Genomic DNA, 16,954 nt, shown 5'->3' on the forward strand with positions numbered 1-16,954 from the left:
ATAGTCAGACAACATCTGTGCCTTGAAACACACCTTAAACACAAAAACTCATCACGGTTTATCTTGAGGGACATTAGGAGCTGCAGAGTAGTAGGACACTGCCCAGACTGCATTCTTCTCCTTCCCACACCAACCCAGGATTAAAACACCCAGCCCCTGTGTTACTGTCCTAGGTCGCAGAAGATTCAGATGGTGGTTCTCTAGTATTTTACTAAGCTGAGTGCAAAGATTTTATAAGACTATTTCCTGCTAAATATTTAAAGACTTTACTGCCTGCTTACTGGAAGTTTTCTTTTGGAAGCAATTCTATTATTATTTAGATAACTTAGTTGTATTTTTAACTTTAAACATCTTGGTGATCTGAGAACAAGCCATAGTTCAGAGGCATCTGGAAACAACTGACAAATGTGTAAATTTTCCTGTTTAAGAACACCTTTTATTTCTAGATCTTTCTTTGATTGCCTGGAAAATACTTGTAACACTCAAATGGACTATATATTTCATAGAATAAATGTAGGGAACTAGTTCTTCTCCCTCACAGATCTGCTGGATGAGCTATCATTGTGTGAAGATTGTGATAAAATACGACTCTGTGTGTGCCCAGGAGCATGTGTGTGTATAGCAGGTACCACAAGTTACAATTGTTGTTGTAATTATGTATCCTATTATTTCTTGCACAACTGAGTGACAGAGAAAGCACAAAACAGGAGAACCTAAAAAAATGCCTCCTTGGGCAGAGGCCTCGGCAAAAGGAAGAACAAGTGTGCAATGACGATACAGGGAAAGCAGACACAGCCTTCTCTACAATCAGAAGCTGTGACCTTTGTGAAGCTAGAGAAACAGGAACAATACCAAAGAAAGTAGATTAAGTATTTTTATTTATCTTTTGAAGACCACAAAAGTACAGAAGTAATTCAATTTTTCAATATTTTTTTCCTGTCTAATCTTATTTTCATAATTCTTACGCTGTTTGAGGCTTCTCAATAAAATCAAATAAAAAGTAATTCCCTACCAAAGTTTGCCAGGCTAGTTCAAGGAGTTTGTGTCAGCTTAAAAAGGATCTCTCTTGAGAGCTTCCTGAAAGAATAAATCCGTTCTTTATCATGCTGTGTAAGTAGCAGCACATTACAATTATTCCCTTGAAGCGTTGTTGGATTTTAAAAGGAGTGTAAATTCTAATCACCTTCAAGTGGAATCACACGGTCACCAAAAAGCACAGCCTGCATCCTACTGGTACCATCAGATAAAAATTAGTTTGAAACATCTGGTGAAAGCACTGTAATTAGCATTTCTTGACCCTCACTGGACATAGAAGATTGCCCTGATTTCCTCATTCCTCAGGCAGGATGGACAGCCAGGAGCAGTCATAACACACAACATGAAAGTATCTGTCCACGGTCAATTAAATTATACATGCATTCTCCAGGGCTGGAAAGAGAGTATATAATGAGCATGTATTATTCATTTAGGAACTATTTAATTAATTTCTTATTGATGAGGATGTCTGATCCCACTTATCCCACTGAAGGGCTTACAATGCACAACACTTTTACAAGTCCTTTGAAGCTCTTGACATTCTGGAAATGTTATGGGTCATTCTTCACTGCTGGAGCTTGTTCCCCACACTCGAAGCTGAAGTGTCACTGGATAATGAGTGAACAGAAGCCACAGAGTTTCCACACCTGTTTTTGCCTGCATGGAGATCACAAAAGTGTTTTCACAGAGAGCTATCATTCTGAATGAAGGGCAAGATACAGACCAAAAGAAGGTAGCTCTGGATGTAAGATATATGATGATACATAGGGAGCTAAACGTTCAATCTAAGAAAATGAGGAAGGGAACAGAAAGTGAGGTTTCTTGTGTAGGATTTCTTTTAGACAGAGGTTAAAACAGTTTGGAAAGCTCTACTTCCTTACTTCTTCATATGGAGATATTCTATGACCAGAAGAAGTCCCTTGCTTAGTGCTAAAGAGCAAGAGAGGAAAACAGAATGACTCCCATGCTGAGAAGGTATTTTAAAAGATGAAAATTTATACATTAGAGACTTACTTCTACAGTATGAAAAATTACATTTGAGGAAATCACTGGAAGCAGAGAAACAATAAAGATAAGAAGTCCTAGCAATTAAGCCCTGCTTACAGTGTGGGCTAGAGAGAAAAAGCCCAGAATAATTTATAATCACTGCTGACCTAGAGGACTGTGGTCCTTATCCAACACTTGTATAATTCATGTCACTGGAAGGCAGATACTCTCCACTAGCCACCAAAAGCAAGTGTGAAGATAGTGTTAAACTGCAAGAATCCCTCTGGATAGACAAAGCCCTTGGACATCTGTCCTGGACTGATGAAATAAATCTGAAAACCTGTCAAAGATCTCAAACAACAGAAGGTAAAAATTCAGATCCTGGAGTTCTCTCTGCTGTGTGTCAATGCATTATTTGGAACCTTAACATGAACACTGTTTGAAGAGACCAGAAAAGTCCTACTTAAAACCCACTCTGGCCTAGATCTACAATGCAGCTCAGGATTTGGACAGGTAGATCTTTTCTTCTTGTGAGCAGAAAAGATCTTCACCTATAGTCATTTTTTGCAGCTGCTACACCATTCTTATTAGCTGCACTGCAATGAGATATTTTAATTTACTTTCTTCTCCAAAAAGAAGAATAATGACAATTTCATGATCAGACTAAAACCTCAAAATTGAGGTTTACCTGAAACCTAAAAGAAATCCAATCCATCCAGCTCCTACTAGCACCTTGAAGCCAAAAGTCCACATTAGGAACCAGTGTCATCAAGGATTAAATGAGGAAATTGTTTGTTTCATTATCCTTAATTTCAAAATAATTCAATGATCTGTATTTAATACTCACTGTGCAGCTATTACGAAGGGCTTCAAATTTACGCTGGATTTCATCTCTATGTGCCTAAAGGAGGTAAGAAGTTAATCATCAATTTTTCATACATTAGAATTCGAATCCAACAGCTGTTGCTAAACAAACTGCAGAACAACCTACTGGCAAGCAAAGTTTCAAGGCAGATGCTGCAGGCTATGAAAGCACCTTGCAGTGGCAAAGAACTGGTTAGCAAAAGTCCCATCCTACTTAATCAAAATGCGCTTATGCTCCCAACTCTGGAACTGCTTTAGGAAAATGTACAAGCTCAAGAATGGAATTATGTAACAGGTTCCATCTGAAATGGTCACCAGAAGACTTGTTGATCTCATGTTAAGTTTTTACATTCTTGACATTTTAATTTGAGTTGGTTTTACTTCCATATCCAGATTGGTGTTTCATAGAAAATAAATACTGCATACAATTTAATGCTTGCAAAGAAAAACTATAATGATGTATAATGCAAGCTACCCCAAACAGCTCTGCCAATCTACCTGAATCCTACCATTAAGCCCCATTTAAGCCCGAGCCTCTCTAAAAAGCAGTGATAAAACATAATAATCAATTCTTTGGAGGACAGCATCCAAAGTACAGAAAAGTTCAAACACTCATTTTAAAGAATGCAGTATTGCATGTACCATTTTATCTCCCAATTTACAAGCAAAGCATGACAAAGCAAAACGTTCTTGTTTCAGCCTCATGGCCTCTCTCAAAATTCAAAGTGATTTAACAAGTGTCTAATGTCATGTGCTATCTGAAAATTAAACAAACGAAAGGTTAGTGCTCAAGCACATCCAGCCACTTTTCCTCATTCAGAACATTTTCCTTAGAGCCAAGAGACTAAACAGGAAAAAAAATGTTCAGCAGAAGTCAAATATGGGAGCTTTAAAGCTATCTTACCACAACAGGCAATGTGAGAAATAAAAGCTTGTGAAAAACTCCATGACAGGAATAGTCCCAAGCCCACTAAGCTGGACTGTCTTACAGCAGCTGGTCCAGCACTACCAGTTTGCCCCATTAACTGGAGCAATAACTGAGTGAACACAGGTCACAAATATTCATCTATTTCACTGCTGGGTAAAGATCTCAAGCGCATTGCCAGCCCCTGGCAGTGATATTGGTTGTTATGCAAAGCTTTCAGCTGGGAAGGGACTGCCTCAGTTCTGAGCAAAAGGAACCCAGTGCCATTTCTATTCAGTTATTCTTAGGTCTTGATGCTGTTGCTGCACTTGCCCAGCCTGTGCCCACTTCAGAACTGAGGGAATGGTTCTGCCATTCATCTACCCAAAGCATCAGCACCCATGTCAGCTGAGCCCACCTCCCCTTCCAAAAACCAGCAATGGCAGCAATATTTGGAACAGTTCTTTGATTAAATGTCACTGGAGCACGAATGCACAGTTTTCAACACTTCCAAATCACAGGATTTGAAGGCCATTAAAGGCTGCTGCTCAAGGGGGGGTTAGCTGGTAGCGGGTCAAACTCTACCCCATAACCTTGGGAATCTTTAGTGACGGAAATATTTCTTAGAATCAAACAGTTTGAAAGCATCTTTTTGTGCTCAAGAGACAGCAACCAGCAGCATATAATCTAGAACTCCATTTACAGGAGGTTGGGGTGGAAGAGGGTGGCAGGACTTGAACTTTTTTTTCCCTTTCTATCACTCATACACCTCACCAGACTGCAAAGCACACATGACAATTTTTAATAAAACAAGCATTGGAATAAAATTATGTGTTAGAACACTCTCCCCAGCAATTTGGTGGGTTTTTTTTTCCCCTGAATAAGTATCCTCAAAGCAGGGTAACTGATAGGAAAAAAAAAAAAAATCATCAAAACATTTATGACCATCAAGTACTTTCAAACTCATGAGCTACTATTTAAATAAGTAAATCACAGAGTTAAACTCCTATAAACAATACCAATTTCGGATGCAACTTTCACCTCAAAACAAAAGTAATAATGCTCCCACAAGCCATCAGTCAGTTTTGGCAGCAATGAACCATTACCAGGAAGTATCCATATGGTTAAAGGTAAAATTTGACATTTTAGCTATTCACGCCTCTATCAACAAAAGGCACAATTCATATCCATTTCTGAAAATTAAAAATTAAATCATATAACTTCCTTTTAACCTCTTTATGAAACATGCGCCTACATAATTCTATGTGTATCTGCAGCTCACAGGACAAGTTTCAGGGCTCACCGTGAGGGCTTGAATCTCCTCCTCTGCCTCAGCTGTTGTCTCCTCCAGCTCAGTCTTGGCCTCACGGAGCTGGTTCTCCAGGGCTGTCCGTGCAGCCTGCAGCCCAGTGATCTGGGATTCCCGCTCCTGCAGGGTCAGCTGCAGCTCTGTCAGCTGCCTTTTGAGCTCCAGCTTTTGTTCTTCATGCTCTAGACTGACCTGAAGAAAGACAAAATAGTATCCAAATGTAAATTACAAAGATGTGACAGGCAATGTAGTCTCATTTCAGAGCCCACTTTAGGATGCCATTGCCATATCTATTCCCAAAATCACACCCTGACAGATTGCTTAAGGCACTGAGAAACGAAGGACACAGCTTTGTCTACTCCGTAAAATCTACTGGGTTTCTTGGGAAAAGCAACCTGGCATTTTGAAACAAGAAGGGCACAAGAATAGTTCCAGCTGTAACTCAAACATATCAAACACTGATATAAAATGTTGAAGTAATTTGTGATGAACTTTCTTCAGTGAAACTAAGAGTTTCTAAAGATCTTTATTTGGCATACATTACATACATTTTGCAATTGACTTTCATACTTTGTCTTCCCTTCAGATTCCTTTTAAAGAAACCCACCAGCTTATCTGCCTCGGGGTTTACCTGAATGGCTTCTGATGAAGGTTTTCTTGCAGCACACACAGGATAAACATGTCACTCTATGGATAAGAAATTAACAACTAGAACAGATCTCAGTGTTCAGAATCAACTCCAAACCTTAGCACCTTCTTCAGGCTCCCTGCTATCCCAAGGGAATCTGTCGGTTGTGCTGGAGATGTGTGACAAGGCTGATAGAAACCTTACAGTCAGCTCTGGCCAAAGAAGGACAAGTTGGTTGTCCAACAACTTTAGCTAAAGGCAAGATTTCAGCCTTAGCTGAAAATTAGTGGACTGACACTGGAGAAGAATTTGTAGATCCAAACTAGTTAATACAAAATTAAAAATGAAGGACAGCTCACAAATCTTTAAAAGTGTATATTTCCATCTTACTGTTAGGCTTTCTTTCCAGAAAACTCTGAAAGTGGTGCACGAAGCAGCAGGTTCTTGTTTTCTTACAGCAATTCTGTTGTGTCCTTTGCTTTCTAAGCTGTAGACTCTAAGGCTACAGGTTATCTGTTTGGTCATTGTACATGGCTGACCTATTATTCTCTACCCAGACAATTTTATAAGGGTATTGTACCAACAAACATATAAATAGAATTCTGAGAAAGCAAGATAATCTAAAAGCTCAGATTCAGGATGACAAGTCCTTAACACTTACCTTTATCTCCTTTTAATGAGCAATTTAAAATTTTTTTTTCATTATTTGGGGAAAAAAGTAGTTAGACCAAACTAAATTAATACACTTTCAAATACCACTACAACAGGTTACTTCTAGTTCTCACTATAATACACAAAATGGAATACATTTAAGAAAGTTTGTTGAGAGGGATTAGAGCCATGTTTTCACCTCTCTCAGCCGTGTCTCCAACTCCAGCAGGCGGTTCTTGTCAGTATGATCTTGGTGACTCATCTTTTCCAATTGTTCTTCTAATTTTCGATTCTGGGCCTCCAACTTTCCAGCTTGTGTTTCCAAGTAGAACTTCTGTTGCCTGAGTTCTGAAATCATCTCCTCTTGGGCTTTCCTGATAGGAGAAATGCACAAGTGACAAACCTGAAATGCCCTTAAGATATGTACTTCCACTGGGGTGAAGTAAGGAAGAACACAAGTTTCCTGTGAAGTAGAACATTTAAGCTCATGGCTTAAATTCTACATCCCAGCTAAAAATAAAAATACTAGCATATTCATCAACATATGCCCAGAGCACTAAAATTCTGTATTTGCAAGTTGCACAGACAAATGACCCTTGCACAAGGTAATCTATAATGGTATTTAAGATACAGTTCATTCTTCTGATTTCATCAGTTCCTTGTTACATGTTTTTCTATAGGGGAAAAATAAATTCTAGGAGTTACTTTCTCTCAGTGTATTTCCATGAGATAAGAGGAACCCCATGCTTTAGGATTGGGGGTAGTGTGTTGGGGGTTGTTTTGTTGGGAGCTTTGTAAAGTTGTAATGGACATAGAACTTGGCCTACACTGAAGTGAAGCTTTGCTGTCTGTGATCAAAGTCTTAATCCACAAACTGAACAAAAATAATTACTTGTTCTCATAAGAATTTTGAGAGTTGGCAATGATTAATTATTACCATTTGAAATGGACAGCCTCAAAAGAAAAAAATAGGGTCTTTCTGCATTATTTATAGTTCCTGGAATCATGTTATTATGCATTGGAAAATTCTGCCTCATAAAGTGCTTTCTACTAGAAGACTCACAAAGCTCTACATATATTAATGAATTAATATTTTAAGAAGTTCACTGTGAGGGAAGCTGTTATTAATCCTATCCCAGAGAAATTAAGTGGGTTGCCCAAGATCAAATAGGAAGACTTAACAAAACTAAAAATAGAACTTAAGTCTTCTGACTCACATTTCTGTGCATTGCAAGCAAAACCACCCTTTCACCCTCTCTGATTTTTTAATTTACCTCTACAAATTATTGTCAGCCAGAACTGTCAAATGGTGTTATTTCATTTCCTACTGTTTACTGGGCTATCTTCTCAGGAACCTGACAATCACTGGTTTCCTCAGATACTGCTGGAACAAAAGCTTGCAGAGCTCCCCTCTCCTCTGAAGGGTTTAATCACTAGCTCTCCTCTTGATGCACGCTCAGATTAGCTGCAGCTTTTGTGGGTTCAAAATGCAGTCCAACAACAATTTATACATTTTCAACAGCCCAATTCACAAAATAAGCACAAATTCATTAACTATCTGCATGCATAATTAAGCAATTTTCTTTCAAAATGTTGCTAATTCTGTACTATCCCCTACCAACCCTGCAAAGTTCATCATTTGACAATGTCTCTCCATAATCTATTTTAAATTGCATGTTAAAACATTATTGTATGTTTTTCTTGTTTTCTGTGGCTCTCCAGTTAAGGATACTGCTCCCAGAAGATGCTCCCAGCTCAGCTAAGTCCTTACACTCAGTTCAGCACCCATGACTGAGACACTCAACCTTCCATACACTTCTCAGCTCCACCTTGAGACATTTCTGTTTTATTTTAGACTGAAGGTAAGTTATGGCTTTTGCTGCCTCAATAAACTCCCTGGGTGATTAACAGGAGGTCATCTGGAGCATTAAGCAACACAGTTACATTCCTCAGTTATTTCTGTGAATATTTTTGGCTGCTCAGGCTAAAATAACTTGCACGATATTTGAAACGCAATGAAAATTGGAGCCATTACATATCTGGAGGCATAATGACCACAGAAAAGGAACAAAACCAAAGCAAGTCTTTGGCAAAACTCGTCCTTATCTGATTCTATTTAATATTATAGGCGAATCTATCCAAGTGCTTCCCACAAAGGCGCTACCTGATGTTGGATCCAGCAGCTGATGGACACTGAAACCTTTGTGCAGCTAAAACTGGTGAATCCCTGAACTCAGTAAGGGCAAACACTGTTTTAGCCCTGCCCTGCAGGATGTATCAAACAATCCATGCTTTTTCCTACACTTGAAGTAGAATACCCCCAAGTCATTTTTGACGGAAAAACATTGTAAGGATAAGGAATCTCAGCTAAAATCCAAAGAAAAATAAAGTTTGGGCAGACAAAAGGATCTGAATTCAAAAACATGCATAGAAATTCTTGGCTTAAAAATCTAGTGTTCTTCCTTGTCTTCTCATCCATCAAGGCATGATGAAAAGTTTATGAGTGAAGGCTGTTTAAATGTTTTCAATTTCAAAATCATGTGTCAGGGGAACTGAGTAAAATACAAATCTATTAGCAATATTTATGTTTAAAAAAAGGAATGTATGCTTCTCCAGGGGTATTTTAGACATAAAATTATTAGTATTCATTTAACATATTTGACAAACCTGCACAAATCACCTGCCTTAGGAAATGCTCCAAAGTAAACACTAATACAAACCAATTTTCCCAGTTGTGTTTGAGAAAACACAAAATACACAGCAAGCCACAACTGTTTGAAGAACAAAGCGTATTTTTGAAAAGCTATCACTGAAAAACAAGCAGGGAGCACAGCAGGCCTGCAAAAAAAGAACCAATTTTATACAGTGAATCAGAGAATCATTTCAATTGGAAAAGGCTCTAAGGTCATGTTCCTGAGACCTGTTCAGCAGTGACAGCAGCTCTCACACTTACATGTTCCTCTGGGTAAAGAGGCTGCTATTTGCTGCCAGTTTGTTGGCCTCAGACAATTCCACAATTCTCTGCTCCAGTGACCTGATCTTTGAATCCATTGCATTGATCATCTGAAACACAGCAATGAGCCTTTGAGACTGCAAACACAAGCGGTTACAAAAATAAAGTTTATAAAAAAGGCTGAACTTTTTCCAGAAACAAAAAGAGCTAAAAGAAAACTGATCAAATGGCCAAAATGAGCAACACAGATGCAATTACTGGAGCTATTTGCAACTGCTTTCTATGGCTTTAACGTCAGGAAAAAGCAACCATTATATTATCGAGGCACAAAATGAGGGGCACGCAGCAAGCTGCATCGCTTTTTTTAAGGAAATATTCTTGAAGATACTCTGAATTAAAAAAAACATGTCTTTTAAAATTCACATTAATCAGTGAATTTCCTTCAAAGCAGCTCAGCAGCACTACAGAACCTCAAACAAGATTATCAGCCTCAGAAAGCTACTCTTCAAACAGCTTTGATTTCCAGCTCTACACCACATACCGCCTTCTGTTCAGCCAGGACTTTGCACTTCTCACGTGCTTCTTCTTCATGTCTTCTGAGCATATTCTCAAGTGCTTCCTTATCTGCAAGATCCTTCTTCATCTGATTTTCCAACACCTAAATGAAGACATTTCTTTTGTCTAAATTTTATCTGTTTCACTGGGCAAAGGGCAAGCACAAAGAAAATCATCAAGATAGACAGATTTTTTTTTTTTGTAAGTAATTGATCATATCTCAAGCAAAATTAAATCCATGATGCAATTGCATGAAATCCATGAAAGTGCTCCAAAAAGAGCACTCTCTCAGTTATCACTGAAGACTGAATTTAGCAACAGGATTTTGTAGAGACACGGAGATACTGTAGATTTTTTCATTATTAAGTCATATAAACTGTATTCAATAACTGTTCCAGCCTAATGCAACAGAAAACACTCTCTACCCCAAAATGTACAACAGAAGGAATAGGAAAGTCCCCATCCTTTGGCTCCCCTACCAACATGGCTTACAAGTAATTTGTGAGTTCCATAGGTAGGGATGAGAAGGCAACTGACACCCCATGAATTCTTCCAGTCAGAGACAAAAATTTAAAGCAAAGTAAAATACTTCTTTTTGTGGCACAAATAGCTGTCATTAACAGGACTAAAGTAATAAATTGCTACATTTTTCTAGAAATGCATGTTATGTATGTATGACCAGAGTTCTAAATCAGTTGTTAAACTGAAGGTCTCTTCCTTCAAAGACAAGTTTTTCAAAGGCACAACTTCTGGACACCACAGGATACTTTTTACTTTTCCAGTTACAAAAATCCCATGTTCTGTTTTATCCCTTTGAACCTCTTTCACCTGGCTTCCTGATTTCTCCTATTAAACCCTACATTCAAAGGCCCCCATAATATACCAGTTCTCTTTCTTTTTATTCTTTTTCCAATGCCTATCCTCTTTTCCAGTTTTTATATCAACACTTCTTTCTCAACATCTACATCTGATCTTCCTGCTTTCTATCACTCTCATTACTGATAACCACATGCTCTGATCTGTCAGCACACCTTACTTTTCTTTTTTCCTTCACATTTCTCCCACAGAAATTTCTTCTCTCCTCCTAAATACTACATCCTCTCACATTTAAGCTAAAATGTAGAATTAAAGTACTAGATAAATGTACGAGATAAAGACTGTTTCTACTAAGAATAATTTGTTCTTAGCAAAGATTCTTACAAAATGCATTTACTGGGTGTCATACTGCAAGTTCTTTAGAAAAATCCTTAGCCAGTGCACATACTCCTATTTGCCAGCTTGTTTTTCCTAATTTTAGATGGTGTCTATTTCTAACTGTTTGTTAATGCTACCTTGGAAAAGACAAAAACAAAGTGGGTGGTTTCTGTGGCTTCTTGGCAGATGTTCCAGCTCCAAGAAGATAGAATTTCAGAAATGGTCTACTATTTTCTGCATTTAAAACTTGCAGGTAGGCTGAGTGAAAACTCAGGGAAAATCAGTGGGAACTGAAAGCTTCTTCAGGGGATGAGATCCAACAGTGTTAACTAAATATTATTTAGTCAGCAGAAGTCAAATTACAACCAACAAATGCCTTCCTATAGTTCTGGCTTCAAATGCCACCTCTCCTAATCCAGTGCCACAGACAGATAAGGTACAATGGCAGAAAAAATAGGAGAAAACTGATTTAGATTCCACTAAGCTCCCTCAACATTACAGCACTGGTAACAAGAAGGCAACTCACAAGACAAAGCAATCAGAGCCTAAAGGCAACTGTTTTTCCCTGAACTCATTCTACCCACAAAAGCTTGTAGGAACGTAAGATATTTTTACTTTGAGTTTCTCCTCATAGAATTGTTCCTTCTGCTTCAGCTGCAACTCCAGATGTTGTGCTGCAATCTGAGCCTCACGGTGCTTTTCCTCCAGCTCCTAAAAGCAGTAAAAATTCATATTCAGACACAAGGAAATGGTAGGTGCTGTGAGTATGTGTTACACAGGTACCAAACATTCATTCTCCTTTTTAAGGCTTCACACTAAAAATCCCAAGTCCAGGATTTTCATGGTAAAAAAAAAAAAAGAAAAGATAAAAAAAAAAGCATTATGAGACCTAAACATTATCAGCTTGAAGTTTGCATATTGCTGCTGACCCATCTACTGCAGAGCAAGAACACTGCTAAGGACAAAGATTTGTACTTCCATAGTAAGAATCTCCATCTCCCAGTAAAATATACCCAAAGATAGGCCAAGGACATTTGGTGAAAATACGTAGTTATAAACATTTTACAGCTGTAGTGGCATCACAGGAAGTTCAGATCTATTTTTAACAAGGTCTCTCACTTGTTTTCTCACTGCAGACCTCAAAAACAGGGTACTGGTGTCTGTGCTTTTCATTCTGCATTCAGAGGGGGAACAGCACTTACTTTGCTGTATTCCTTGGACAAATGTTGTCAGAAATACTATTTATAAATTGCTGCAAAAATGAAAAGTGGAGGATGCAATATATGTGGTAGAACATACCAGAATGTTTCTGGCCTCTTTATTTCACATCAGATAGTTTCAGCCATGCCCAGTAAGGACTTAAATAATTTGTAGTTCAGCATTTAGCTATTTCTGTTGTCTGACTATATTATTTGGGGTATATCTATAATCACCTTTCAACAGGACACCTCTAAAGAGCCGAGTTTACAACTTTATGCTATTTATTGTCATATTTGCCATTCCAACAATTTCCTTAGAACAGGAGCAGGTCCAGGTCTGTCATTCACTACCAATGGGCTGACTCTTGCATAGACAAGTTCAGGTGCTGAGGTGCATCTGGATCTCCTATCTGCCCTCATTACTGCATAGCACAGGAAAATTTCTGATATTTGTGTGTGCTTTTCATAGTGTTTTCATATGCTCTTTCCTGATCTTAATCTTGAAGACATTTCCTGATCTTCCTCATCTTGAAGGCGCTTTTTTGCTACAGTAATTGTAATAGACCTCCTTTTCCAGAAGTGAGAATCAAAGAGGAGGCTCACCAAAAGTAGGTCATCAACAGTGCCTAGTCTCTGACACTCCTGCATGGAATGGAGATTGCTGCTATTTGCAATTGAAATATGTCTCCCAGCAACAAGAGGGACAACTCACCTCCCCCAGAAACCCACACGTTTCAGGTCCTGGCAGAGAATCAGGCAACCAGATCAGCAGCAGCTTCAAAGCTCCCAGCATCAGACTGTTCATACTGTAGCAGAAGCTTCACCAGTTCCTGCAGTGGCACTTAACAGCCAGTGTGGGCTTAAAAAGGTAATTTCTTACCATTCCTGCTCTCACTTAGTATTCTCTATGTAGCACTGACTTTGTTATTGGCAGCACAGCAATGATCTGCACTTTCAGGCAGGGAGAAGTATCTTCTCTAACTTGTTTCTTACTTCTTCGTTGGTTCCTTACAGACAGATGAGCAGGTGCGTCTCAGGTACTGCTACATGAGTGTACATGAAAACCATGCCTTTATTCAACAATTTCCACCTTATTCTATGCAATTCTGTATCTTCAACTCCCTTCTTACCTTTCTATACCACAAAAAGTCAAAAATGTTTGAAGAGACAACCTGAGGGAAGGTACAGGGTAGGAATGGAGAAAAAAAGAATACCAGTACCTTGTGCTCCCAGATCAGCAGCAAGGGACTAGGAAAGACTCTACAGGATTATTTCTTCAATGCCTCTGACTTTTTTTATAAAATACTTTTGTGCCTCTCCAACATTCTGTCAGGACTCCATGGAAACTATCTATAAGAAGAGCTAAACATATCCCTTGGTGTAAAACAATTAGTTGATATTTCTGCCTTCCCTTCCACTTTCTTCTCCACAGAGAACACAATCAAAACCAAGGAACAATCCCCAAATATACACAAGAGGCTTATGAAACAATTCAAAGTTTTACACTATTTCTAAACAAAAAGTTGGCTCTGTGCTCAGCACAACTATAGTCTCCCACTTACCATGCACTCCTGCTATCAAAACAACTTGAAAGGAACAGCACTACTAAAGAACTGATTCTACCTTTTCTTGACAGTGCTCAGGCATTCTGATGCTAAAGTCTATACACCCTGAACAAGCCTGGGTCATCTGTTGACTCCAAATATGTTTATTTTTACATTTCCATTTGACATTCTCAGGTGTGTCTTGGCTTGGGATTACTGCCAGTAAGATGTAATCCTTTTTTTCCTTGTCATATTGGCAACAAACAGAGAAAATTCATGAGGAAGGCAAAATAAATTTAATTATTCCACTATTAAATTATGCTTTCTGTCCCAGGGAAGCAAAGGTATTAGAAACACCCTCTGCTTGATTCACTAGAGACTGACATACTAACTTGCCTTAATAGGTTTAACCAGGAAAGAGAGAAGAAATTGCCAACAGAGAAGTTATGGGGGTGCAAATGGTTTCCTAACAAACACCTTTGAAGACGAACAGTTCGGATTACTAATTTCTCTCTGCTTCAAAATGTAAGCATTTCTAATAGATCTGACCCCTAAATTCCTCTGTAATTTACTTTAAAAGATAGATGTTTTTGTTACAGTAACCCGCCCTCACAATGTTTTACCTCTGAAACAATCATTAGGTAAATAATTTAAATATTACTGTGTTAACTGAAAAGTTTTCCCACTGAGATGACTACAATTTTGAAGCACTATTGAGACTAAAGGTACAGGAGTGAGTTTCTAACTAGAGGTCCAAATAATATTTGAATGCTTGAGCTTTCTCCAGTATGACTGGTACAGGAAACAAATCCCTTTATTCAATAATTTCCACCTTATTCAATTCAATTCTATGTCTTCTGATCCTTCCCTACCCCTTTCTTACAAACTCTTACCCTCTAAGTTTCATTTTCACCTCTGCTCACCAGAATTTTTTCTGCCATCTGTTGAATCTGTTGAGATTTAGTTTGAATATCTTCTTTTAGGCGGTTTTCTCTTCGTTCCACAGTCTCTAATCTCTTCACTTGATTCTCCAGAGAATGGCGCCGTTCCTGCAGAGTAATTATGAGCTGCTGTTTAGGCCACCCAACTCTGCACTAGCACAAAGCAAAGAGTAGTTTCTAGAGAAAATAGGCTGAAGGAGTCAATATATACGGCTGGCTTTCATATTTTGAATCTTCATCATGCCCCAAATCCCCCAGGCTAACCACATGTCCTTATCGACTCCTCACTGAAAATAAAACCCCTCCGTTTTCCTCAAAGAAATATGGTTTTTAATTAAAAATGGGTTTATGTCTAATAACACTTTCCCCTGAAGAATTACTACAGGAATAGATGCTGTTCACAGCCACCCAGATGGGGGTTCCTAAACTAAGACACATCCCAGTAACTAATTTACTCTAGACAGACACTCTGCACTCACCTCTGCTTCAAGCAATTTTTTCTTCATGCTTTCATTAGAATCTTCCCGGTTCTGCAGTTTCTCCAACTCCTTCTCAGCTCTCTCCTTTGCCTGACGGATATTCTGCAGGAGCTCAGTTGCCTCTGAGCTGGCTTTCACAGCCTGAAGATTAAAAGAGAAGAAAAAAGGTAGTATATGAAAAGCACATACAAAAATTTGGTGTGTGAAAGGTTCAGAACTTCAAGATGAACCACTATAGAACTTTGGCCAAACAGTCTTAAATTAACGTGCGCAGGAGTCCAAATTCTAACTTCTGCTACATAATTTTTACTTGTATGTCACAAAAAAATTAAAACTTAGGATACACGTTTGTCTTGCTATACTGCAAGTTACTTGACTCTACATCCTCAAAGTTATGTCTACCCCCAAATTCAGCCCAAGTTCTTTGAAAGAACTCACAAAATACTCTTACTAAAGGACGAGGAGAATAACCAACCTGTTGGCTTACAGACAATTCCTTGGCATTAATGCAGGTAGAAAAGGAGATGGGATTAAAACATGATTGTTTTGAAATATTAGAAGTACTATTTCTATGTCGTTTTGGCCTCCTATTCACATTCATGATTATTAACCCTTGAAAAAGCCCCCTCTCAGCAGGTGCCAAGTTTGAAAAGCTCAATCAAGGGATTATTATAACAACCCCTTTCTTTTCTGCTGAAGGATTCCAATAAGAGAAGTTCCCTGACTATTCTTACAGTGACACCTTAAGTGCCAGACTGACCACGACAGCAAATATTAGATATTCTGCACTTCTTTCAGCAAATATTGATAAGGTGTTTTAATTTTGTTGTGAATCCTCAGCATTCAACATTTTTACTGTGAAGAATCTGTGAAGAACTGAACTGTTAAGTGATTAAAGCAGAGTATACTAGGAGACTAAACCAAATCCACCATGTGTTTTACTAGAGAGCTAAAACCAGCTCTCTAGTACCCTGTCCTTCAGAAGCAAGGGACCAGTGCACTGTCCAGAGCATATCCAAACAGGCCTTTAAATGAGAATTTCTCTACACTACTCCAGTTCTGACTCAGCTTCATTTGTAAAAAGAAACACTGTTGACATGTCTCAAGAGCCAAAAGCATATTGAGAGCACCAGTGACTTCAGATACCAGTTCCCACCCCCTTTTCCTTATCATCCCCCATGCTATGACTAATTCTATTATTGAGGGTAAAACAAAATGCATCCCTCCTCTTCATTAAGGTCTCACTTGGAAATCCTGTGAAAAACTCACTTTCACCATCCAGTCATTACCTTTGTCAGCTTTTCCTGCAGCTCCTGGATTTTGGCCTGCTGCTCTGTATTGATCTATAGTTAGATAAAAAGATGGAGAGAAAGAGTCAAAACCAAAGAGGAGAAAATACTCTTTGCTTATGATACCATATTTCTTTTAATTCACTTCCCAAAAATCTTCGTTTCCCCCTATAATTCCAACACACCAAAACACTCCTTGGCAAATCCATTCCCATTTTGCTCACCCCCAGCCAATTTCATATTTTGGTTACCAAGTAGATTGTTCAGTGTGAGAACACTCAGAATTCTTGTTGATTTTCATTTGCTGTTCTTTCTGAATAAATAAAACCCTGATGTATCCCAAACCTGACTCCAAACTCAGATGACACATAACAGCCTGTCTTTGCCTGGCTTCTCAAAACAATCAATTAAGAACAGGCTAT

At 38.5% G+C, this 16,954-nt stretch overlaps 1 protein-coding gene across 8 annotated transcripts in view; it reads right to left on the reverse strand.

Annotated features, from left to right (window-relative positions):
- Positions 1-16,954, reverse strand: part of CIT (citron rho-interacting serine/threonine kinase) — a 68,932-nt gene that overhangs the window by 22,765 nt on the left and 29,213 nt on the right. For 7 of the 8 annotated variants that reach the window (XM_032128522.1, XM_032128520.1, XM_032128518.1 and 4 more), the window contains 9 exons: positions 16,533-16,586; positions 15,244-15,384; positions 14,747-14,872; positions 11,696-11,791; positions 9,873-9,989; positions 9,332-9,441; positions 6,578-6,752; positions 5,094-5,291; positions 2,870-2,923 (listed from right to left, as the gene is read on the reverse strand). In XM_032128522.1, the coding sequence (XP_031984413.1) occupies positions 2,870-2,923; positions 5,094-5,291; positions 6,578-6,752; positions 9,332-9,441; positions 9,873-9,989; positions 11,696-11,791; positions 14,747-14,872; positions 15,244-15,384; positions 16,533-16,586 (1,071 nt within the window). The remainder of the gene's footprint in view (positions 1-2,869; positions 2,924-5,093; positions 5,292-6,577; positions 6,753-9,331; positions 9,442-9,872; positions 9,990-11,695; positions 11,792-14,746; positions 14,873-15,243; positions 15,385-16,532; positions 16,587-16,954) is intronic. The other variant, XM_032128521.1, reaches the window with a different exon arrangement.

This window comes from Corvus moneduloides, chromosome 18, assembly GCF_009650955.1.
Source record: "Corvus moneduloides isolate bCorMon1 chromosome 18, bCorMon1.pri, whole genome shotgun sequence".
NCBI classification, from domain to species: Eukaryota; Metazoa; Chordata; class Aves; order Passeriformes; family Corvidae; genus Corvus; species Corvus moneduloides.